The sequence below is a fragment of the Lineus longissimus genome, chromosome 5 (genome assembly GCF_910592395.1).
Source record: "Lineus longissimus chromosome 5, tnLinLong1.2, whole genome shotgun sequence".
In the NCBI taxonomy this organism is placed as follows: Eukaryota; Metazoa; Nemertea; class Pilidiophora; order Heteronemertea; family Lineidae; genus Lineus; species Lineus longissimus.
Window position 1 is genome coordinate 19,818,575 of NC_088312.1, and position 24,970 is coordinate 19,843,544.

A 24,970-nucleotide genomic window follows, 5' to 3' on the forward strand; every position below is an offset into this window, starting at 1 on the left:
TACATTCTAAAGTATCATTTCCACACCTCACATCGAGACGAAGTCGCTTGTATTTCATTTTGAGAACGACTAGGTCAACAAATTCTTGCTGGAGCAATTTGCCTGCTTGTATAATTGGTGTTGAGAGAAGGAAATTGATCCGATAAGATTTGATTGCAAATAAGTGAGGCAAACCATGCGGTGGACGTGGTCACCCTTTGGTGACGATCACGGGCACGCAAAGATTATCACTCCAGCCCAACTGATTATAACTCCTCAATCAGTTGGGCTGAAGAGTTTATCTTCATGTGCCTGTGACTGAATTAGTACAAAATGTAAAGTTAATCTAAATCATATGGTAATCAACTGCATGGAAAACTAATTTCTCATTTTAAAGCACAGCAGGATCAAGTTATCTCAACAATAAACATTAATAGCCTCACGCTCCCAATCAGGATGTGGAAATGGACTGCCCCTGGGACTCAATTGAAGTCAGGAGCTAGGGGAAGTTTTCTCTATCATGTTACCTTACACCCGGTACGCAATGATATAATTTCTTTGGTAATCATGAAGAGAAAACTCGGCAGAAAATGCCGCTCAGCCTCCAGACGCAGTCATGGACCAGCCTCGTCCTGTCGCCCGGTACAAGGAGATCCAATTAGGATGACGCAAAGGACTGCCGCGGGAGTCTAGGTACATGTATGTACAGCCCAAACTTGCTTTAAAACGGTGATAATTGACAATTATACATCGTATAGCCCAGAATTGGTCTCAGTCAGGTCACATTGTCGGGACGCGCTAAGTATCGCCAAGGCCTTTCGTGGGTATAATTATTTTAGTAATGACAGTTCATTGAACCTTAGTAACCATGGGAACAAAGGATTGTTGGATGAGGCCAACCTTACTCAAAGCTGCAGTGATACAGTAAGATAAAGTCTTTATTAGTTGTTGGTATAATCAGTGACAGTAATTGGTATAATCAGTGACAGTAATTAAGTATCACAGAGCCCAAAAAAGTATGAGGAAATGAATAAAGGCTGTACCCTAAGTATATACTTGTCCCAGCAGCTGAAAGCCCAGTTGATTGCGACATTCCTCTGCCGTGTTAGTCTGGCGTTTTGTATGTGTCTCTGTCAATATAGGATACTTCTCATTCCTACACTCTGAACTATAGGCCTACCATCAACATCGAGGTAAGATTATAAAGCTGATGTTGTCCGCAAGTGTTGGCCAAACGTCTGTGCTGCTACCTGTAGTGCATGCAATCAATCTACTAATGAAGGATAATCTTTTCCACATTTTTATTTCTGATGTTATCGACACGAGCTTGCAATCATTTATCAGCGAGCGATTTACAAAAACTGTTTAAATTCACATCAAGCAATTATTTGATTTGGGAAGGCATGTCTTGTATGTCTCCTTGTAGAGACCATGTCACAACCAATCTGATGACAGTAACTGCTACTGTGCAGTAGGCCTAAACTCAGTCAAGAGCCGCCTCAACCTTTAAGTTATAACATTGTTGCACAAAGAGTAATTAATTCTGTTGCGAGTCGAGAAAATGTCATTTCCGTTGATCCTAATCAGATTAGTACAAAGTCACAACCCGCTGGACTCCCGGGATATTCCATTGCGTCATCCTTATTGTATCTCCTTATGGTGATAAGGAACAAAGCCCACTGCGTCCAGAGTCTACAACCCGGCAAAGCGGACATTAACCCCTGATTTCCTCAGGATGACAACCCGGAGAGGCTGGAAAAAGATTACGTTTGTTATCGGTGTCTTCTTGTCGCGTAAAGCTGCTTTTCAATACTGCCAGCTCTCTGGTTGTGACTTTTTTCTCAACAGACCAATTCGTGATTGGGATGAATGGAATACAGACCTCGAGTTTCAGCTTCTCTATAGTCCATTTCATGAAACAAGTCAAAACTATCCCGATATTCTCAGTGGTTGTGACTTTGTCCTCAAATATGGACCTTATGTTAGCCTTCATGGTTGCATGCAGTCATTTTCCTCAGTGCTTTACCAGAGTTGTTCAAATAAAGTCCCCCGGAAAACTATACCCTTTAGAGTAACCAACCTAAAGGCTAAAGGCTGGTTACCTAAAGGCTGGTTACTCGAAGCTATACCCAAGCTACCATTATTTCCCTTGCATTTTTATTGACACGTCCTGTAGTAGTCCATCAGTGGTGTTACTTTCTTCGTACAGGTGGCGCAGCGATCTGAAAAACAAAAGACGCGTTGGCAAAAATATACAACACAACACACATGCAATGTACACAGTGTACACATCTCCAGAATTCACATAACTGCTTTGATAAAGACATGGATCTCTAGTTGGCGGAGTGCCGCTTGTGGTTGAGGATCGGGGAATTACTACCGCGTCAGCAGGTTCACCTGTCCAGTAAGTGTGAATTAACAAGGTCCAGGTTAGGGATCGGGAGGATAGGGACAAGGGTACAGCCGAGTCGCGTGCATTTTGGCTTTGCATCAATGCATACAGTGAGTCAGTGACATAATCGCAACAAAGCAAATGTTTAGACACATGATGTTCAGAACATACCGGTAAGGCAAAAGTCATGTGTGTAGGGCCTACTGTTGAGATATAGTAAAGAGATACAATATCGCGTAATGTTACAACTCTCAGTCAACTGATTTCCGATTGAAAGACAGTACCCGCCAATGGCTCGAGAGGCCCTTTGACCATGAAAAGCTCCTGTAAGCAGTGTCAGTGTATGGTTTGTTTTCCCGACCCTAGCCTAGTTGGTCCAGGCTTATCAGTCACAGCCTATGCACTTGAAAAAGACTGTTCATTCCGATTCGGTTGAGTGGTGCCTACACCTTGCGGTAAGTGTAATACTAATAGGCCTATGATGAGTATGATGTATGTATAACACTAACAGATGTGTCAAAACCGACTGTCCACTGCAGTCTGAATCGTGCCGGGCTAGTGATTGAGTGGTCATTTGGTAACTTTCTTCTGTTCTTCTATTCATGATTTGTGTCTAATGGATTATTTCCTTTCCAGCTGTCAGACATCGAAGGCAGCAGCTGCAGACTGAGACAGTAGACAATTGGAAGTGACGCCATAACATAACGCTCGGCACCCATTGTCATTGGAACGGCGTTCATACTGCCGCTTTCTGGTTTCTTCGGGTCTAAGCCTAGTCGTAGTGCTGCTTTGAAAATGTACAGCTCATAGTTCATCACTAAAAGAGACCTTCGTGCTGGAACTGAAGTGGTGGCCGAATCTGCAGCTGTGGAAATCTAGACAACATCTATCCGAATATGTCTGACGTAAAGCGACATCGTCTCATGTCTGATGACTCTGTGTCCGGTCCAGATGGGGATGCAACATTTGTTCAGAAATCAAATGGAAACCACATGAAAAACGGCCATCTGAGCATTGATGGCGATGATGACATCCAAGACGGTTTTTCGTCACCAGAAAGTGTTGACGTACCAGTTCAAGTGACACCAAAAATCTATAAACGTCGTTGGGCTATGTTATTTGTATTTGTATTCTATTCGATGAGTAATGCCATACAATGGATACACCTTAACATTATTGCAGATGTCATGATGTTTTATTACAACGAAAGCATTCCTGGAGAAACAGAATTTCAAAAACAAGTCGCAATTGACTGGTTGTCTATGGTTTATATGTTAGCATATATTCCATTGATATTCCCAGCGACTTGGTTGCTGGACAAGAAGGGGTTAAGAGTTGTCGGAATATTAGGAACTTTTCTTAACTGCCTTGGAGCGTGGTTGAAGTGTGCCGCAGTTTCACCGGACAGATTTGGCGTGCTGCTATTTGCTCAAACGATATGTGCTATAGCACAGATATTCATTTTGGGGATTCCTGCCCGTCTTGCTGCTGTGTGGTTCGGACCCAACGAGGTGTCCACGGCAACTGCCATTGGAGTATTTGGCAACCAGGTGAGCAACTGTAGTACTGTTAAATGATTTCCATGGATGCCAAAACACCTTAGTCCATGGGCATCATTCATCGGTATTGGGTACAGAGCACCAGGATCAGTCAGAAGACAGTCGTAGTGAGCGTTTGAAGTCAGAGCTTTTAAAAGTCTCGCAAAATATTTTTGCGAGAGTGATCCATGTTTTTCCCCTGGTCCGCCCTAAATTCTTTTACATCTGAATTATAACATCAATCCCGCCATAGCTGCTCCCATTAGAAAGCCCATGGGCCTGAGTTACATCACTGCAAAAACACCAGACATATCAGATGCCGCTCTATTTGAAATGTCCGGCATATATTTTACTTTCATGTCAGCAGAGTTGTCATCATTGGTCTTAAAAAGGGTTGCAAAACTTTTTTATAAAGTTTTTATTTACTCCTTTCAGGTTGGGGTTGCTCTTGGCTTCCTGATTCCTCCCAATATGATTCCATTCTCGCGAGACTACGATGAGGTTGGCCACAACATGAGCATTATGTTTTACGCAACTGCCGGCGTCACCACTGCCTTGTTTATACTCGTTCTATGTGGTAAGTTCACATTATGGACTCCTTTGATGACTTTACTGAAAAGAGCAGATCACTACATGTCCCTTCTTCTAACATTGTGAGTGCCAAGCCTCTAAATTCTTAAAAGTTATCATGGTATCACCCTGGGTATTAGAAAATTTGTAGATTTGAGACGGCGTGAAAGCCATTCATTGACGTTGTCCCAGATGGCGCTCCTTGGTTGGGACGTTGTCCCTGGTGGCCTTCATTGGTTGTGACATTGTCTCTGATGCCCCGATTTGGTTGAGACTTTGTCCCTTAGCACTTCTTGGTTTAGACATTGTCTCCGATGGCCTCCTTGGTTGAGACGTCCCTTATTGCCCACCGTAGTCCGTAGTTGTGAAATTTTCCCTGTTGGCCAAATTTGGTTGAGACAATTGGCCCTGATGACCTTCTTTGATTGAGGCAATGTCCCTGATGGCCCTCCCATTATACCTTTTTGTCTCCAGTAGGCCTGGTTCGTTTCTAAAGCTGCATGTACAATCTGGTGACCTCTTCCAACCTTTGCATTAAGCAAAAAGAGAAAGACCAACTTGCCATTCAAGGTTGTGACTTATTGCAGCAAGCCTGAGTGCTTGACCTTTAGCTGTAAGTGTATTAATTACCTGCAAAACATGTTCTAAAAAACCCTTAGCATTCTCATGAAGTGCTTAGTTTACAGCCCCTGCAGCGTAATCTACTTATCTTCTCTTAATCTTGTCTCCTGAGACTCGTGCAGCTATATATAGCCGCACTTACACCACCTGAAAATGGACCACCAATCTTGGTTCGGGAACCAATGCCGCACCATCGAAAATCCACCAAGCGCTTACACCAGCGCTGCAGCTAGTTATAAAATCCGGCTACAGATGGCGCGCAAACAATAAGCAGAAAGCGCCATTTCGAAAACGCCACCTGGAGCCGAACCATCTAACTAGCTAATTGCCGATCCATTTGCGCTTACACCACGACAAAGCCGAGCTTTCAACAAGCCGGGCGAATTGGGACCATCAAGCTTGGTGGGACAAATTCGCTCGGCAATTTGTATCGGCAATGGATTGCCGAACCAATTTGTCGCGGCAATGTGATGGTGTACGTGCAATTGGTCCACCAATATTTCGTGGTGTAAGCGCAGCTTATCTCTTTACTGTACATAACAGGAGGAAAGATTTCTTTTGTATACAGCCAGGCAATTCATTCCAAATATCTGTCATGTAGGTACAGAAGCCTATCTACCATATTTTTAAAAAGGTGATTTATATAGTGTTACAAATACAATAACAATAGATCCTGGTGCAAAGTAGTTATGCAAAGAGCCAAGAGCCAAGATCCTGTCTTTCCTTATCTTTTTAAACTGTTTATAATGATGGATTTCCTTGAACATACTGAAAGAGCATGGCATGATATTGCAGCCTGCAACTTTGGTTTTACCCCTCCTCCCCCCACACACACATGGACACCTCTCTATTGAGGAATTCTATTCAATTTGACCTCTCTATTCAGGACACCTCTCTATTAAGGACAGCACTTGTCGGTTTCATGGGTGTCCTTTTAATAGAGAGGTTCTACTGTATGTTTCACTTCTGGGGTAGTCCGACTTCCTATTAGATTTTTCATCAATGAATAAGTTTGAAGTTAAAATAAAGTGGATCAACCCTGCTGTGTTTTATGTAGAACTTTGCATTATTTAGTGTTTAACATGTTTAATACATGTATACGTCTCTTCAGGGTTTTAATAAACAAAGTCCAGATTGAAGTTTTTTCGTAGTCTCAAAAGAACTTGCTCAAGAGTCAAATTATTTTTAAAACCTTACTTGATTCAAATTATTTGAATATCTGACTATACAGGGCTGATTAAATTTTGAAAAAAGGACTGCAAATAACCTCTCTGGGCTGGATTTGAAGTAATAAAAGTGGTTTTGACCTTACACCGATTTGGTCAGGGGGTGATTTGAGTCCCCCATTTGACTCGTAAAAAAGTACATGTCATGTCTAAATTGCTGAGAGGTTCACACAGAAGGACACTCAGCCGACGATCATGTTGATTATAAAGTTATATTTCTTCCGTTTCAGTCTTCAAGAAATCACCTCCTGTACCGCCAAGTCTTGCTCAGGTGGCAGCGGTCCAGGCGGCCGCCAACGAAGACTATGGTGCCTCCCTTAAGCGGCTCTTGAAAAACAGGGGCTTCCTACTTCTAACACTAACTTACGGTAAGTTTTATTGTATTGTCTAAATTGTTCATAGATAAAGGTAAATTTATTACCTTAGACTTTATCGCCAAGTCCAACTGATTTTCACTTACTCTAGGGGAAACCCTGTTTAGTATTTGGCGATCATAATTTTTTTTCAAATACACAACTGTACAACTGTATGTCATAAAATCATCCAGACAGCTAAATTATTTGGAAAAAAACCTTATGTTTGATTACATGAGATCTTCGCTGATGTCAACATTGACTTTGACACCTTATGATAAGGCTGACACCTTATGATAAGGCTTCTGTGAGAGTGGTGTAATGGTCTTTTGTTATCGATGTTTTTATTGATTATTGTGATTATGATATCTTGTTTTTTTCTTGTATGTTGTCGACTCTATTGCAAAGTGTTTGCTAAGGACAGGGCAGCAATGTGGCATTTTGTCAAATTACAATATAAAAATGCAAATTACAATATAAAAATGCAGCTAAATAATGGATTCATTGCCTACTTTTTAAACTGGTGTTATGAATATGAATGTAATTTCCAGTAAGGCCTTTAAATTGGTTAAAAAAATCATCCCATCCTGATGAAAATTTTGAAATAGATTCCATGTTCTGTAGATAAAACGTACATTTACAGGCATTGTCCCAATCACAAATGACATCCCTCAATCTGCGTACGTCATGCAAAATGTACATAGAAACCAAGACTCCAGTCCACCTGAATGATTGGGCCACAATCTACATAAGCTTTGCATGAACTGCGCGTGCTCTCAATCTTCACTATGCACGCAACGAGTCATGTGTAAGTTGCATGCAGTTAACGCGGCACCAGAGGTTCTGCTCAGCTTATGCAAAGCAGAGGGTATGTCACCTGTGACTAGGATTGTACCTGAATTATCTTTTATCTCTGGTAAGCGTGTTGGAATGGAATTATTTTGATATCAGAAATCTGATGGAACAGGCTTGATTTTATTGATACACGGATTGAACACGACCCTTTTGGCAGTGTCTAAATCCTGATTGTCAGGTTGTATACCATCTCATCTGGAACTGATATTGATAATATTCTCGTAAACAAAGCTACAAGTCAAATTAGTTCTGATTACCACACAATAGGGTGTACGGTTGTATTCCCATATCAGCAGACCAAAGTCAGTTTTACATAATCATCTATGTCACCTAATCTCCAGGTCAAAGTGGGGTTAATTGGGTCAGCCTAATTTTCTATGTATTTTGTAACAATTCTGTAATCAAAACATATTATTTATGATGGTGCCTTCAGATTCGAATAAAAGAATAGATTACATTGATTATTTGCTCCAAAACATACTATGAATCACCACTGGCACTGAATAATTTGTAATTTGTAAAAAGTTAAAAACTGGACCTGCAATTTGCACTGATTTGTAAATTACTAAATAGTCATACTGGGAACAAACAAAGCAAGCGTAACAACTAAATCAAATCAAAGTTTTTACGACAATACCACAAGTTCGATCACACAATCTGTAATATCAGCTAAAATGGCTTGTGGCTGAGACTGCCTGTGCTAGTGTTCAAGAGGTCCAGGGTTTGAACCTCACAGGCCGCCAAAGACGCTAGGCTGGTCTATGTCTCCATCATGTATATGCCTTACTCGGTGTAGATGCTAAATTGTTTAAACCCCCACCTGGGGTATAAAAGGTTGAGGTAAACAGGTCACCTTATCATTGCTCTTGGGGAGAAGAACTTTATCGTGTCTTTGAAGGAAGGGAGTGCTGACTGCTGTTTTTCCAAGACGATCAATCGTGGGACTCGGAACTCAGGAATATCAGATGACTCGGAACCTGGACTTGCCCAGAGTTCAGGATTTGATTCTCTGGGATACACACATTAATTTGATAACAACAGAGTTTAACTTCTGTTACTTTGTGAAGTACCTGGGCTTCTTCTTTGGATGCATAAATGAAAGTGCTTTATCTGATAACTAATATGTAAAGTCAATTGCTCTATCTGATAATAATCGTAAGTCAATGCCTTAAATTGGCCCTGTTTAACCTTAGATGACATTTTGATATTGGCTGTCACGTGTTGTTGATATGATGAAATAATATTGCTAAGCAGTGACGACATATAACATAGTGTATACTGGCTCTTACTAACGTGAATCTCCTTTTTTTTCTCGAGCCTAGCATTTTCACAATTTTTGCTAGCTATGACGTACAGTTGCACAAATTATGGATTCGAAAATGTTTCACTTAGTGGTTTTATCATTGGAAAATGCACCCATTTGCGACAATAAATGGAAGCAAAGTCTGAAAAGGTTGTTTTCACGATCATGTAGGGCCATGAAAATGAAAGGGGTTTTCAGTAGATTGGAAAGCAGTCGCCACTTTAATATGCTGTCAAATTAAATCTCCCGTCAAATTGCAATTTTCATGGCTTTGTCGTGGGTGGGATTGCCGGCTGAAGGCCCCAGCTTGTCGAGCACCTCACTGTTATCATTGTTTGATTATAAAATGATTTTCAACTTTTCTCTTTGACAGGTGTGAACACTGGGTCATACTATGCAATCGGAACTCTACTCAACCCAATAATATTGAAGTACTATGAGGTTTGTATAGCAAAAACCGCTCGAAAAGTGGCCGAGTCCAAGCTTAGAATCAGGCTGTCAGAAATACTATGGCAAAAATGATAGAAACGCTACAATCTTATGTAGGCGCCAGTAATGTTATGCAATGTTACCCAGATGCCCCAGCTCACATAATCAACTACCTGAGGGGAACTCGAAACTGCTAAGATTTATCAATTGAAGCTTATTTTAACCGGGCTGTTCAAAACTTCCCATTTTTCAAGCGTTTCGTGATAGGCTTCCTTTAAACTTGATGTATGGTGCCTACTTTTGCCAGAGCAGGTGACGCAAAAACAAACATTGCTCGAGAGCAATTCTCCAGTTCTCGTGAGAATCCACAACAGAATATCAGTTACTGAACAAATTGAATTGAATGCACATGCAGCACTTGGTTCATTAACAGCTGGTGCTCGCCAATGCCATGAAGACCTGTCTACTTCACAATAGTAGCCAGTTCTAAGGGCCTACACCTGTTGTAGTGGGTTAAATGAAAGAAACCAGTTTTCTCAATGTGGCAATTATGGGTGCACAAACATGAATAGTAGAACCTCGATTAAGGGCACCCTTCAGACAGACAAATGCTGAGAGAGGTGGCTTGATTAGAGAGGTCCAATTAAATAGATATGTTCAGTTCTCAAATAGAATCTGTATCTTATTTCACCATCAAATACATCAACAAATATGTTTGTGTGTCTTTTTCAGGGCCAACAACTTCTAGTGGGCTATATAGGATTGACCCTAGTCTTAGCCGGGGTTCTGGGGTCAGTCGTGGCTGGTATATGGCTGGATAAAACAAAGACATTTAGGTAAGTAGCCAGGGTTGTCTCCATCTCAAGACTGATATATTCCCTCTTTAATTGATTGAAAAAATCAGAAATTATAGTTGGTGATTTGGAGGGTTGGCGGCTATGATGATTATGGAGAGCAGAAAGAAAACTGCCTTAATAAAAACAGATTAATTACCTCCTTTTTGTGCAGCGGTCTTTGGGGTATTCAAACTGTTTCAACAATCTCCAAGATGTGGAAGAGAATCCTGGTTTAGCAAGTGTTTCTAATTTGTGTACCAAATACATGTTGATTGTTACCATACTTTTGTTTCAGGCTCACGACAATTCTTATCTATGCGCTGTCCATGGTAGGGATGGCTGTTTTCTCAGGGACACTACATTTAGGACAGATCGTAGTGGTATTTGTGGTGGTCGGAGCTTTAGGGTAGGTAGGAGGAATTCTCCTCTTTCCAGATGAGCGCCATTTGTGGTGGAGTGGCCGAACTTCGTTGATATACATCAATGGAGTCAGGCTGTGTTGATTTCGGCATCGCGTTTGTTGTGATGTCAAAATCATCAAAGGCTGACACTGTATGTCAGCCATTTTTTGCTACACAACAGAGCTCTGGCTCTAGAGGTGCTGATCAAGAAAGAGGAAAATTGTGTTGGGTGATAAGTCTAGCCTTATAAAAATAGGGAGTTTTGAAAGGCCCTGTAAAAACTTAAGGTGACAACAAGCTCCCAGTGATAAAATCTTGGCAGTGTCCAGTACCGCTCAGGCAGTTCATCATGTGAGCTGGCTTCTGGGTAACATAAGAATGATGGACTCCAGTCATTGAGAATTCATTCTCAATTTAGTTCTTCTTACTAAGTTTGAGCTCTAGGAGTGAAGATTGTGCCGTGACTGGATCTCTTTAACTATACCACCCCCATCTCTTTCAGGTTTTTCATGACAGGCTACCTCCCTGTAGGCTTTGAGTTTGCTGCCGAGATCACGTATCCAGAATCGGAGGGCACATCATCTGGGTTACTTAATGCATCAGCTCAGGTATGCTGTATATTTTGAAATGTATGTCACCAGGGCTTTCTGACTACTATAATCAGCTTGTTTGGGTGCTGAGCTGAATCAGGGGACTCAAGAAAATTGCCTACCTGCCAAAGGGATCGCCAGTGTGCTGGGCCAAGCAGTTAGTGAAAATCTTTTCTTGTAACTTCTTAGTCACATTTTAAACACCAAAAATGTGGCAAATGAGTGGAAGAAAGTCTATTTCAGCCTCTAAATCTCCTGCAATAATGAGTTACAGATGTCATTCTTATTTATAGAACTTATAATATCCTAGTTGACCATTAGCTCGCAACTCTATTTAAAAATATTGTATCATTGATCTTTTTCAGTGTTTTGGTATTATTTTCACCCTGGGGATGTCGTCACTGGTGCTAAACGTGAGTGTCCTGTCGGCGAACCTCTCCATCACGGGGGCCTTGTTGATTGGCACAATTCTTACCGGTAAGTAAGGGATAACTTCCCATGATCTTCCTCCCCTGGGAGGCTAAGACATTGGAGAAGGCGGAGAGATATTACAAGTTTGGCCACGTTCGTGAAAATAATTCAGTCATATCAGTACCACATCATGGTTTGATGTCTTCTCAGGCATTTCTTGGTCGTTATAAATACTCACTGTTTGTTACAGTACATTTGTGTTAAATAGAGCAGTGCAGGTCTAATCTGAAATTTTTAATGGACCTCTGAAGATTTAAACCAGCCGTCGCATCTGTTCATTGCTGCAGTTGTTGTTAATGGTCGGGTCCTCATTGATTGCCAAAGTAAGCTCCTTGGGAACACTTGTTTTAAGAAATCCATACATGTCAATGGAATTTCATTGATTTTGATTTGTATACTGGAGATTTTGTCCAAACCATATTCGATTTCAACATCTAGGTATTGTGTACACTTGGCAAACGTATGTAAGTATGCGGGCATGATTACTTGGACCTGCCGCTATTAAAGCTTTTAAAAAAATCAATGTGCAGTTGTCATATTACATTTTAACGGCTTGACCAACACTTTCCTAACACCTCCACTTAAGACCCCAGAGAAAAATTCTACTGTAGATAGCTACATTATATGATTAAGGTCTTTTGCAGTAGTTTCTCCAAAACCAGAGCATCCTCGTCATTTCCGATCAGAGACTGTTAATTTCAATCTCTCGCAGTGTTACTGCTGGTGAACAAATCAGTTCCATTTCACTCCTTTAAATCTGTGCATCACTTGTTCTCCACGCAATCATATGTTGCAGATTAAACATAACAAGATTATACAGATGCCCCGTTTATCAACAATTAGACTGCATATAGTCATCATCATAAATCTGCCGCAGGTGTCCAAACAATCGACTCAATTGATGGCTTTTGTACAACAATAAAATCAAGTTCAGATTCACTCGAACTGATCAATTTCAAGTTGATGTGTAACCGAATCAAGTGGTGCCAGTAGAGTATGGAATCACATTTTGGCGGTGGCCTAAATCTGTGCATTTTCAGAATAGATAGAAATAACGCTCTTCATGACAACTTAACTGTCTACTTTCTTTCCAGCGTTGATAAAGTCTGACTTGAGGCGGCAGAAAGCAGGACAAGAGGTATGTATCAAACACGTGGGGGTCATCACACCGACCTTCCCCGGAATGAAGATAAAAACAGTCATTTTCAGTTTTATACTCTATAGTCCATGTGTTATGCAGCAGTCAGTGTCAACCCTGTAACCCCCCTAGTCAGTTCGTCACCACTCGTGTCGAGTTTTGGGCGAACAGTTTTTTCTGCCCGGCTACTTTCTGTCGACCTGAAAAATATGTCATGTGACATATGTCATGTGACTTCTTCATCATTTTTAGCTCACCTCACTGCGAGGTGAACTTTATCTTATGGCCCAGTGTCGGTGGTCTGTTATCATAGTCTTCTGTTTGCAAGGCAGTTTTTGTAACCACTGGAACTATTAACTATGTAATGTCATCAGAGAGACCAAATTTTGGTCAGATTCGATTCCTGATTTTGCCACTAGGTGGCTAGAACAACAAAAAAACCTGTCTGTGAGCACAATGGCCCTGGCCATTTCATTAATCAAAAATTTGTAGAAAATGTGGTGTGCTCCTTGAGAATTCATTTCAAGTCCTTTGTGTGTCAAATCCTGGCCCTAGCAAAAAAAAGTAAAGTGTTGTCCAAGCAGTGTCGATTGCCTTACCACGGGATAGAGGGTTAACGCTGACGGCTGCTCTACATGTATGTCGATGTTCTTCAAGTATTGATTTTGATTTTTTGTCCGTTAGATATACAATGATTCATGAAAATTATCTATTCCTGCCTCTCAAAAATGATTTTCTTAATATGCTAGATGTGACATGCTTGCTTTATTTCTATACTTCAGAGCGTGCTTACTCTATCAAACAGGTCAAAAAACATCAGCAGACATTTTTTTTGATTTGTTTGAAAATACCCGTTTAGACCGTAGGTCAAACACCATCAAACGTTAGACGTTGTTTGGCCACAAAACTGTTTTAAGGCTGAAGTTTGTACTACAGGGTGGCCCAGAATTATTTTCTCTCACACAATGGATACACAAAATAATTCTATTGTGCAATGGAAACTAATTCTGGGCCACCCTGTAGTCTGGTACTAGCCAATCAGATTGCAGTTGTTTTCAGACAATTGTTGGATGTTGTCAACTCAGTTGTATATTTTTGATGTTCACTTTAAATGTTCGGACTGAAACAAAAAAGCAACATGGTTGGGGTAAATTAGGTAACAGTTCGGACCAGTTGTGCCCAGGCTTCCTTCCTGGTTATGCTTTATGGGGGTTTATTGTTGTCTGATGATCATTGTGAACACAACTTGTTCTGGAAGCATCGTGAAGTGGGGTGAAATCAATTTTTAAACTACATGTACATGCATAATCTGTAAAGTGAAGCATTTTCAATTCTGTTTCAAGGGATGTTCCCATGTCATAATCGAGGCTTCGCTTCCCGAGCCCAAACAAGATCAGGTTTGTTATCCACGTCTCTGATACTAATCTGCCACCTTATCAGGGGTCGACCATAGCCACCACCATTTTGGCTGGAACTTGAATCATGAAGCAATTAGAACTCCTTCAAAAGAAAGTGAATGCCAATTTCAGGGGTGGGAGACAGTTCTTGTTTCATAGAGAACATCCTCCCAGATTTTGGTTGTGCATTCACATCATTTTGAAGCCCAGGTGCTCTAAATGCTTTAGGATTTAAAGTTCTTGCCAAAATGGTGAAACCTATTGTCAGCCCTTTATGAATTCACACTCTGGCCGCAGACCAAGGCCTATCTTCACATAAACACTTGAAGATGTGAAACACGCAAATACATGTATCTGTCTCTCCCTCTGGCTTATTTTCCATCGTATAGCAAGGTAAAGGCTCCCTGAGGTAACGGGTACGGCATTAGTTTCCTAGGCCCTCCAGACATTAAAGACGCACTGTTTCATCATTGCATTTCTGACAACAGGCAATGCGATATCCCTCCTCAAGCCTTGTTCTTGTCCTCAATTCAAACCTGAATCCCTCTTGTGACGTTTTGTAACGTGGTAGCCCCTCTAGTGCAGTTCACCACTTTCTTCTGAATGCGTTTTCGTGTCTTATTGAAGTTGATAATTGCGGCGTCTCCAGCTTCTGTACCCAAACCAGTGGACAATGAAATCACTGCTGTCACAGGTGGGTTGAGTGTGGCTGTATAAAAGGCTTCATTGCCATCCTTACCCGAAGCATACCGCAGACAAGTGTTTTTCGTCAAAGCTTCATGCGTTGATTATTGCTGTGATGAGTGATATGGTGGAAAATTGCTTATCTACTTGATCTGGATAATATCAGACAGTGACTGATTTTGGTTATTTTTGATTGATTGGTTATAAACATTTCTTAACACAGGCTTCTGTGACAACCCCCGTAGACAGACAATTTATGTTCTATGCGATGAATGTTGCACAACACTGCAATAAAAGTCACTTCCCTGTTGTGTGTTTTATCCAGAAATGAGTCAAGCCCATCATGAAAATTATAAGCAATTTTCATGAAAACACCTGCTGACGGCATGGACCGTGGTCAGTCCTTTGTAAATTTCTTCCCGTGCATGAATTTACTTTTGAATTTTGAATTTGCTTCAGGGTTTGGCTCGTGCCCTTTGTCCCTGTTCATTTGTTCCTGCATTTCAGTGCAATGAAGCTCTTCCTTCCACTTCCAGTTTTATGCTTCATTTCCGTGCAATGAAGCTCTTCCTTCCAGTTATATGCTTCATTTCCGTGCAATGACAGCTCTTCCTTCCAGTTATATGCTTCATTTCCGTGCAATGACAGCTCTTCCTTCCAGTTATATGCTTCATTTCCGTGCAATGACAGCTCTTCCTTCCAGTTATATGCTTCATTTCCGTGCAATGAAGCTCTTCCTTCCACTTCCAGTTATATGCTTCATTTCCGTGCAATGACAGCTCTTCCTTCCAGTTATATGCTTCATTTCCGTGCAATGACAGCTCTTCCTTCCAGTTATATGCTTCATTTCAGTGCAATGAAGCTCTTCTTTCCAGTTATATGCTTCATTTCAGTGCAATGAAGCTCTTCCTTCCACTTCCAGTTATATGCTTCATTTCCGTGCAATGACAGCTCTTCCTTCCAGTTTTATGCTTCATTTCCGTACAATGACAGCTCTTATGTATCCTGAATTTCCGTGTAATAGGAGATACTCTCAGCTGTTCGGTCCAGTTGCATGCTGCATTTCAGTTTCCAGACTCCTCTTTCAGAATGGAAGTGTGCATGGTGTGTTGCTTCATGCAGACGGTTTTTTGCCATCTGCAAGATGTTCGTCCATACTCGCGGTGAACCTCAAAAAAAGTTTTTTGCAATTCACAAGAATAAATTCTTCAATAAAGTAGCTTCAGGACTTCAAGGGGACTACAATGTACAGTGCAAATCACAATTGACATCCCATAAATCGCGTCATCACCCAATATTTGACTTCTTCTTCAGCTCACGCGGCTTGGTGTTAAGGAATGGCTTTTCATTGGTAGAGAAGGTGAATCAGACCCGGAAACCACCTTTACAAAGACTTAGGTAGACAAATGAAATCACTTTGAATAAACTGTTCTCCTGTTTTAATAACACAAATAAGGCATCTTACTGTCCTTTTCTTGTCTTTAGTATCAACCCCCACTCTCCTACATGTTTAAAATTTGTCGCACATACATTTAATATCTATTGTTTCATACTACATGTATGTATATTTTGACTCCGATTAATTAGGAATCTGAAGAGGTTTCATCCCAAAACGAGTTGAATGGCAAAAACAGACATATCTCATTTTACGATGAAATTCTTCAAATACCGGTAAAAGTCCTGTGCATCTGTAATCTGTTTTAACAACTGGCCCAATGGAAATACATATGATTGTTATACAGGAATTACAGGATATTTCTACGAGGGCAACACCCTCACGTGCTGCTCTGTGTAGAAGATGAATTTTTGCAATTTTACATATTTATTTGACCTGATATGACCATGTGTTGTTGTGGAGAACAGTGCATCATCCATGACGACATAAATTGTTCCACTCCCATGGCCGCCGCCGCTTAGCAATGAGCTCTGTGATTTTATATCATGGGTGACGTATCATTGTCAAGAGCTACCCTCTAACAGACTAACAGAGTCTATTGAAATTTACAAACTCTAAACAGACTCGCTGGACCTTCAAGTTGGATATCTTGATAAATATCTATGATAACATTTCAGGAAATTTTATCACTTTTCATCATAACCTCATCTCTCTTATCGATTTTGACTATTACAATATATATATTTGTTGTTAAGTCTGTGTTGGCAAGCTTACGGTCCCAGTCACAATTGACATACCTACATATGTGCCTTTGCGTGTGTCATGCGCAATGTCATCATCATCATCACCTGGGCATCATGGGCCAGAATAAGGCCTTTGTCTCATGTACAGGCCACCGATGCACAACTTGCCTGTAGATTGAATGAATGCTCTGACTACAATCTACATAACCTTTGCATTAGCTGGGCGCAACTGGCGTGCACCCTGCATATGAACAAAATTATCACGGTAAAATGGTAAACCAGTGTGCAAACAGCGCACAGTACTAGAGTGCATATTATGGGCAGCGTGCTTATGCAAAGCAGAGGGTGTGTCAGTGTTGACTGGGACTGCAGAGTTCTATTTTATTTTACTTCAGCATTTTGATAATAAATTGCACTTTTGTTCATTCTATTTTGTTCATTTCAGTGTAAACCTACAGCTATACTTGATCGTAATGTGTCAACAAAACTCTTGTAAAAGTGTCAACAGATGTCTTGTAGAAAATTTCCATCAACTTTTTAAAATTTTGTTACGTTATGTTTTGTTTTTTGCTTAACATTTTGTTTTATTTATTCCCTAACAGAACTATGAGTTAACTCATTCCTAGAGTAACCTGTGTAGAATAGGAAGGTAACTATGATTTAAGATACAGTCAGGCATGGATTTCACTTGTTTGAGCGCTGGGTAGACAAGCAATTTTAGTCGCTGCGACAGAGGCACAACAACATGACAAGTCATTATAATTTAACAATCGGCGGCCACATTCCAATCACAGTATTCATATTGTTGTGGCTCTGCCAGAGGTTGCAGGTTCTTAAATTGCTCATTTGTACATCACTCTAGACATCATCCTCTTCATCAGGCATTCAGCATGGTATTAGCTGACAGTAAGTTTGGATTAATCCACCTGTGCTATGAAAACAGACACAAAACCGTCAAAAATAGCTCAATTTGCTGGTAGTGCACTGCTGTCGCATCTTTGGTGATGGTTTCACATTGACTGGGCTAAGGTTTTGCCAGGTGTGACCCTCCCAAAACCTCGCACGAGGGCATTTCGAGTAAACATTGCACGCTTTAGAAAGCTTCTTGCAATCTGAAGTGCCTGCTGCTGTTGATTTGATAGATTGAGTTTGAATAATAACAATAATAATGATGATAACAAGTATGGATTAGTCCATGTATACATTAATCCAAACTTGATAATAATAATGAGGTTTTTGTTTAGCGCAATTCTGTGGTAACTTACTCCTCACTCAAAGCACTCCCTAATACTGACATTACTGATTATGTGCATATTGCAGCATAAAATTTCTGATCCACCCCCGAGCATGAAGGAAATTGGCTACAGATAACCAGCTGGCTCTCTCTGTCAAGTCATCTAACCTCATTTTGTGCATTTTTATTCTGTTTTTCAGTTAATGGAGAATGAGCGCATGAACTACATGGAAGTGGAGCTTATTTTTGACAAGATCTCAACAGTTTGACCTGCCATCTGGTGTCTGGAGAGAGAGGTAAATCTTGCCAGTGCCAATGCAGTTCAGTGAGGAGTCTTGAAATATTATGGAACGTCAGTGGCAGCTCGTTTGAAATTTGAAAGGATTTTGACGTCAAGCGACTGATTTGCAGAAGTGGTGCCCCTGTAATGCAGTTAGGAATCTTGGAGGTGGTGGCGCTGCAATGCAATTTAGGAATCCTGAAATTAGCCATTTTACAATCGAAAGGAATGATGAACATTTTGGAGGCCGTAGCAACAAAAAGGAAATGGGCATGAGCAGGTCTGGGGAGGATCACAAATGCTTTTGAGATGACGACGGCACTGTTTGCGCAGATTTCCTCAACTCATGGCAGCTGAAAGAGTTACGGAAGGACAGGATAATATGGAGGAGAGTGACGTGGTCTTACTGTGTAGAACCTGTAGGGGATCAGCTTTAATAAACACTATTGCTCATTTTTTCGGAGAGAAAGTGGAAGTGGAATTTTTAATTTGTTGCCACCTTTTAGAGTGGCAACAAGTTGGGCATGAGATATGTTGGTTTTTCATTAAGAATGGCTTCCATCAGGACAGTGTGATGCACAGGGATTGGAGGTAAAAAGTGCTAATTACAAGAAATTCCACAACTCCTATATACAGGAGTTGTGGAATTTTTGATTTCTTGTAATTAGCATTTTTTGCCTCAAATCCCTGTGGTGTGATGCTACGAGTGTTGCCACTTTTCAGTCCTAAATGTCCATGTCTTTATTGGTTGCAGTGCGAAAACTACTGGGCTGATTTCTTCAGAGCTTGGTTTCCATGAATCTAATTTTGGGACCCAGCACAATTTCTAGGTAAGAGATTTGCAATCAATTGAAAAAAAATGTCTTCATTGGAACCCTTTGATAGTATTTGGTATGTAGGTCTGGACTGGGGCGATTGACCTTTTTCATGAAAAGGTATTTTCAACCTTAAAAACCTTTATCGAAATTCATCCAGAAATAGTGGTGCAGAGCAAAAAATAACGTTTTGATTGAAGAACAACGTCAATATGCCCGAATATATACAAAAAGATTTTGTAATCTGGGTTCTGAAATGTGAACATCCTCTTCGTTCCGTTATTAGAGATAAGAAAAACGAAACCTTGAAGAAATCGGCCAAGTAGTTCCTCCACAGCAGCCTATAAGGACGTGAACATTTACTTCTGAAAAAGCCTAGGCCTATAGTTATGGTAGTTACTATCGAAGGTGTGCTTTTTGATTTGACCACTTAGGTTAGAGGTGTTTGTTTAGGATCACTCGGTGTGACAGTTATTATGTTTATTTGTAGTTGATTAATTCTCACCTGTCCATTTGAGTATACAATAGTCTCGGTCTAAACTTTGTCATGTACACTGTTGATAGCTTACAACAAGGAGCCGATATCCTTCTTCTGCGTTCGGAGTTTTTGAGATGCATGCTAGACAGTCGTTCCATTTTCAGTGACAAAGTCGACTGTCCTTAGAGAGTTCCACTGCAGAGCTTGTGGCCAGGGTGGTGACCTTTGGTCATATTCCTCTCTATTGTTCATAAGGGAGCAGATCGGAAGCACATGAGCTGGAGTCTGATCTCAAACTCCCCATTCACATCCATATCCTAACTAAAAAATGGAGACTCTCAAGACAGATGGGGGGTGCCACTAACTACCCCATATTTTGGACACTGTCTTCTAAACACGCAACACTGCCCATTTGAAAACTGCAACTTCTTATGATCTAAAAAGGTGTACATTACAAAGTATAAAACTGGACAAATATATTTTGATTGCGTGCTTTTGAAATTGTGCTTAAGTTATGCATGAGCAGATAATATTAGTCGTACTTCCACCTATCAAATCCCCGTGTCTTTTGTGCTTACACCTATGAATTGCCGTGTCTAAATAGACCCGTGTGTCAAATCCCCGTGTCTATTAGCCCCATCGAGCTCGATGGGGCTAATCGGGGGCTAATTTAGACCTGTGTTCAACACGGGTTTTTTGATAGGTGGAATCTGAATAGATACGGCAATTGCAAGTTCTAAGATCCGGCGACAGATGGCACGGTGTAGTTTCCTCGGTGCGCATGCGAAATCCCCCCTCCGACCGGAAAGAAACACAGGAGAGCTCCCTACATACAGCGCACCTGTCGCCGGGGCTATTAACCATTATCTAACACCACTGATAGGTGTAAGTGCACCCCGGGTTTTTTGACACACGGCAAAAACACGGGTCTTGAAAAAACACGGGGATTTATGATAGGTGGAACTACGACTATTGATTGAGATTGATCACAATACAAAAGTCCTATCTATAATTTGCTTATCCAATCATTCAACTTGGCGAGTCTTATATGCTATGTAGAGCCTATTAGCCTGTTTTGGTGCATCTGTATTACATCAGCTTATTACGCATGATATAGGCCTTTTGTATTGGTGCCCTACAATCCACTAAATAGCGTACAGACAATATTTTTGGTAGCATGTACCTGTAAATTGATACTGGTACCACAATCAAGGATAGAGTATGTTATTGTATTATGTATATAAGATGTTGGTGGTAATTGATGAAATTAAAAAAATACAAAAATTTAATGAAACTTATGCATTTCTCTGTGATCACAGGTGTATATTCGTGCCTTGACAGTTGATACTGGGTAGGGCAAAAAAGACCTCAAAAATATATATCTTGAGATCTCTATACTTTTGCTTACAATTTCTTTCACATGCCATCTCTAAGAATTGGTCAGGTAGTTTTTTTGGCGTTCGTATTTCTCAACCCGCTTTTGTTATAGGGTTATGGCCAGTTAAGTTGGGCTATGGGCCAAGTGAGAAAAATGAAATTTCATTTGGCAAATAAGCGGGCAATGGGAAAACAGTTGTCTGAAAGACAAAAGAATTTTTGATGGAAGTTGATTTTATAGGAATTATTTCTAATGTGGTATTTTTTGCCCTCGTAAATGATGCATTCTTTTATTGAACTCTTTATGCAGACTACCTTTACTAGTGTTACATGTAGATATGATTCCACAACTTTTGTTAAAGGCCAGAGGTAGTGTTGAGGAGTTTATGCAACGGGACAAGCCTCGGATCACATCGTTTATTGATGGCTGTATAACTCATTATACAGACTACTTATACTAGTCTTAGATATAATTCTTCTTTTGTTAAGGGCTGGAGGAAGTGTTGAGGAGTTTATGCAATGGTGGGGCAAATCTAGCTTTGGATCACATAGTCTGTTGATGTCTTTAATGGGCAATTTTCCGGTTTTGCCCACCATTCCCTAGTGTCGTGAATCGAGAATACGTTATTTCCTATCTATTGCACATTTAAAGATGTAGGTGTACACTGTTTAACCCCTTGAACCCCACGGCACTTGAGTGGTTAACCAGCCTCAAAATTTGGTTCACCTAAAGAGAGTTATGTGGATTTGCATAAGAACAGACTTTGATTAGCTAAGAATTCTTAAACACCTTGGCTATTATGTAGCACTGTTTACGGCATATAATGCACTGTGTCTTGTTTTGGTGGCAGCGGTTCAGATAACCATAACCATTTGGGTTGGTGAAAATGTGGAAACAGTACCTCATTTCAATGCTTTAAGTTTGAGGTGTTTTTGAACAGAATTTGACAATTCACTGTCGGTATTGGTTGTTTCACAAACCACCACTTGGAGGAGCTGTCACTTTGCCCAAAACATCGGCGCGGCACCTCAATTTTTGCCTACATTTTGGCTTCACCCTCGTGGTGTTTGACGAGACAACCCAGACCTCCAGTTTAGTATCAAGTCCTTAAACGAATAATCACGTGGTCGCGTGATCATTTCTATCCACTGTACAGTGCCAGTAATGTCAAATTATCCTCGAATGTACAAAACTTCTAGCTCTAGTCAAGTGTTTCATGGCTTTGCACTGAATCCTTTTCTTAACATTCTCAGTATCTCACTTATGCTTCCAATGATTATATCTCTAACGAAAATGTGATAAACTCTAATTTAATATGAGTATACAGTCATGAAATTTGTTTATTTAATGTGGTTTTAGTACGAACCTTGTTTCGATATAGTGACAAATATCTGTTCTCTGTACATAGATACCTGTCTGGCTGTCTCTGTGTAAAATTTGTTGAATATTTTTTTCTCAAGAATGTGTTGAGGTGGATTGTTGTAAACTTTGCAAATGATCGTTTGATGAGTTGTTATTGCTGCGATGTTAAACCATTTGTTGGGATATGTCACCATTTATGAGTGAAACACGATGTTATGATGTCACACCATTGTTGTGATGTCACACCATTGTTGTGATGTCACGCCATTGTTGTGATGTCACGCCATTGTTGTGATGTCACGCCATTGTTGTGATGTCACGCCATTGTTGTGACGTCACGCCATTGTTGTGATGTCACGCCATTGTTGTGATGTCACGCCATTGTTGTGATGTCACACCATTCTTGTGATGTCACACCATTGTTTTGATGTCACACCATTCTTGTGATGTCACACCATTGCTGTGATGTCACACCATTTTTGAGATGTCACACCATTGTTGTGATGTCACATCATTACTGTGATGGCGCACCATTGTTTTGATGTCACATATGCTGTATATCTTGCAAAAGACCTGCACATGGGAGCAGTGAGCTTGGGGGGGGGTCTTCAGTATCTTCAGCCAGTAATCTGTCGGTGTGTGTCCAAGAATAACAAAGCTGTCCATTCAGCTTCATTTAACTATAAAATCGATGCATTTTTCAAACATGTCAGTGTCCTTAGATATATCCTGCAAAGGAGTAAAACTTTTTTGCAACAACAATCTCTTGGCCCAGTGTAAAGATGAGATTCATTTGTACCAACACTGATCTTTTATACATTCCTCAGCCTCCATGCAGTGATGATGCAAGTTGATCCTTTTTCCAGTTTTCCAAAATCAATACTCTAGAACTCTCAAAAAGGCATGGCAAAGCCCTAGTAGTCATTAGGAAGTCTGATATAAACCCTTTTTCTGTCTGAGATTCTGTTTTCGACGTTTTCATGCTTTGCGATTTACTGGTGTGTCATGAAATTCCAGGTGTTGTTTTACAAATTCACTTGCATGTTTGATGTAGTGTGTGAGATTGCACATCAGTTTTTGGTTCGTGTGTGTAGTGGCTCATGTCCAAAAGTGTTGTTTCCAGATGTCACAGAAAACAAAGACCCTTTATGGAGATATTGGAAAATTCTCTGGAAAAGCCTTTATGTTTGATATGTGACGGCACAGTGCCAGTTATAAGAAGTGATTTGTCTGATTTATGAGTATTATAATCAACATCCCTAAATAAAGAGACCTAATGGCCAGGAGCCTTTCATGAAATTTTAATTTTCGGGCACTTTTTACCATATTTCTGTGCGAGTTCTGGGTATGAGCCTTGGGTGTGTGTGTGTGTGGGCAGTTAAGAAACAGTGTGCCATATTCCGCTACTAACTTCTATCTTGCCATTTCTAATCACTATCACTACTACAGCATCTGTGTACTTTGTGGACGTAGATTAATGAATTCTTCAAGAGCGATTAAACAATAGAATCAAATACATTCAAATGTTGTTCAGTGCGTTTGTTCAAATGATTAATCAGCAAGAAGTTACCAATTCCTTCAAGTGACGATCAGAATGCGCAGAGTCACGACCAGGCAAGGTCATCAAAGTGTCAAAACTACTGTATTCATCAATGCTGGTGTCACAACCAGGCAGTTTCATTATGCCCAATGTCACAACCAAGAGGAGTCATCATGGACAGTTTCACAACAAAGGGAGTCATCGTGGACAGCCTGAGTGTCACAACCAAACAGCAGGGTCAGTGCCATGACCAAGGATCGAGAGTCTCCGATCATGGACAGTGTCACAACCAAACAAGGCTAGTGTCGCGGCCAAACAGGCTCATCAGTACAAGTGTCGCGACTGAGGGATGTCATCATGACCAGTGCCAACACCAATCAGGGCTAGCTTATAGTGTCGCGACCAAGGGTAGTCATCAAGGACAGTGTCCTAACCTACCCTGGTCAATGTCGCAACAGGGGTAGTCATCAAGGACAGTGTCCTAACCTACCCTGGTCAATGTCGCAACAGGGGTAGTCATCAAGGACTGTGTCCTAACCTACCCTGGTCAATGTCGCGACCAAGGGTAGTCATCAAGGACAGTGTCCTAACCTACCCTGGTCAATGTCGCAACAGGGGTAGTCATCAAGGACTGTGTCCTAACCTACCCTGGTCAATGTCACAACCAAGGGTAGTCATCAAGGACCGTGTCCTAACCTACCCTTGTCAATGTCACAACCAAGGTAGGCATCAAGGACAGTGTCCTAACCTACCCTGGTCAATGTCGCAACCAAGGGTAGTCATCAAGGACAGTGTCCTAACATACCCTGGTCAATGTCGCAACCAAGGGTACTCATCAAGGACAGTGTCCTAACCTACCCTGGTCAATGTCTCAATCAAGGACAGTGTCCTAACCTACCCTGGTCAATGTTGCAACCAAGGGTAGTCATCAAGGACAGTGTCCTAACCTACTCTGGTCAAT

At 40.8% G+C, this 24,970-nt stretch overlaps 1 protein-coding gene across 4 annotated transcripts; it reads left to right on the top strand.

Moving 5' to 3' along the window:
• The first annotated feature begins 2,242 nt into the window (after nt 1-2,242).
• LOC135487516 (heme transporter FLVCR2-like) lies at nt 2,243-23,987 on the top strand. 4 transcript variants are annotated; one of them, XM_064771269.1, is made up of 14 exons: nt 2,243-2,383; nt 3,008-3,921; nt 4,345-4,486; nt 6,557-6,694; nt 9,211-9,278; nt 9,999-10,102; nt 10,398-10,508; nt 11,006-11,111; nt 11,459-11,570; nt 12,659-12,702; nt 14,046-14,099; nt 14,727-14,793; nt 17,525-17,571; nt 18,357-18,443. In XM_064771269.1, exons 2-13 carry the CDS (start codon nt 3,268-3,270, stop codon nt 17,530-17,532), a joined length of 1,608 nt encoding a protein of 535 aa, XP_064627339.1. In that variant the 5' UTR covers nt 2,243-2,383; nt 3,008-3,267; the 3' UTR covers nt 17,533-17,571; nt 18,357-18,443. The 4 variants fall into 4 exon arrangements, with proteins under 4 accessions (XP_064627339.1, XP_064627340.1, XP_064627343.1 ...); XM_064771270.1 differs by lacking the exon at nt 14,727-14,793 and having other exon boundaries at nt 18,357-23,987; XM_064771273.1 differs by lacking the exons at nt 14,046-14,099; nt 14,727-14,793 and having other exon boundaries at nt 18,357-23,987.
• Nucleotides 23,988-24,970: the final 983 nt, after the last annotated feature.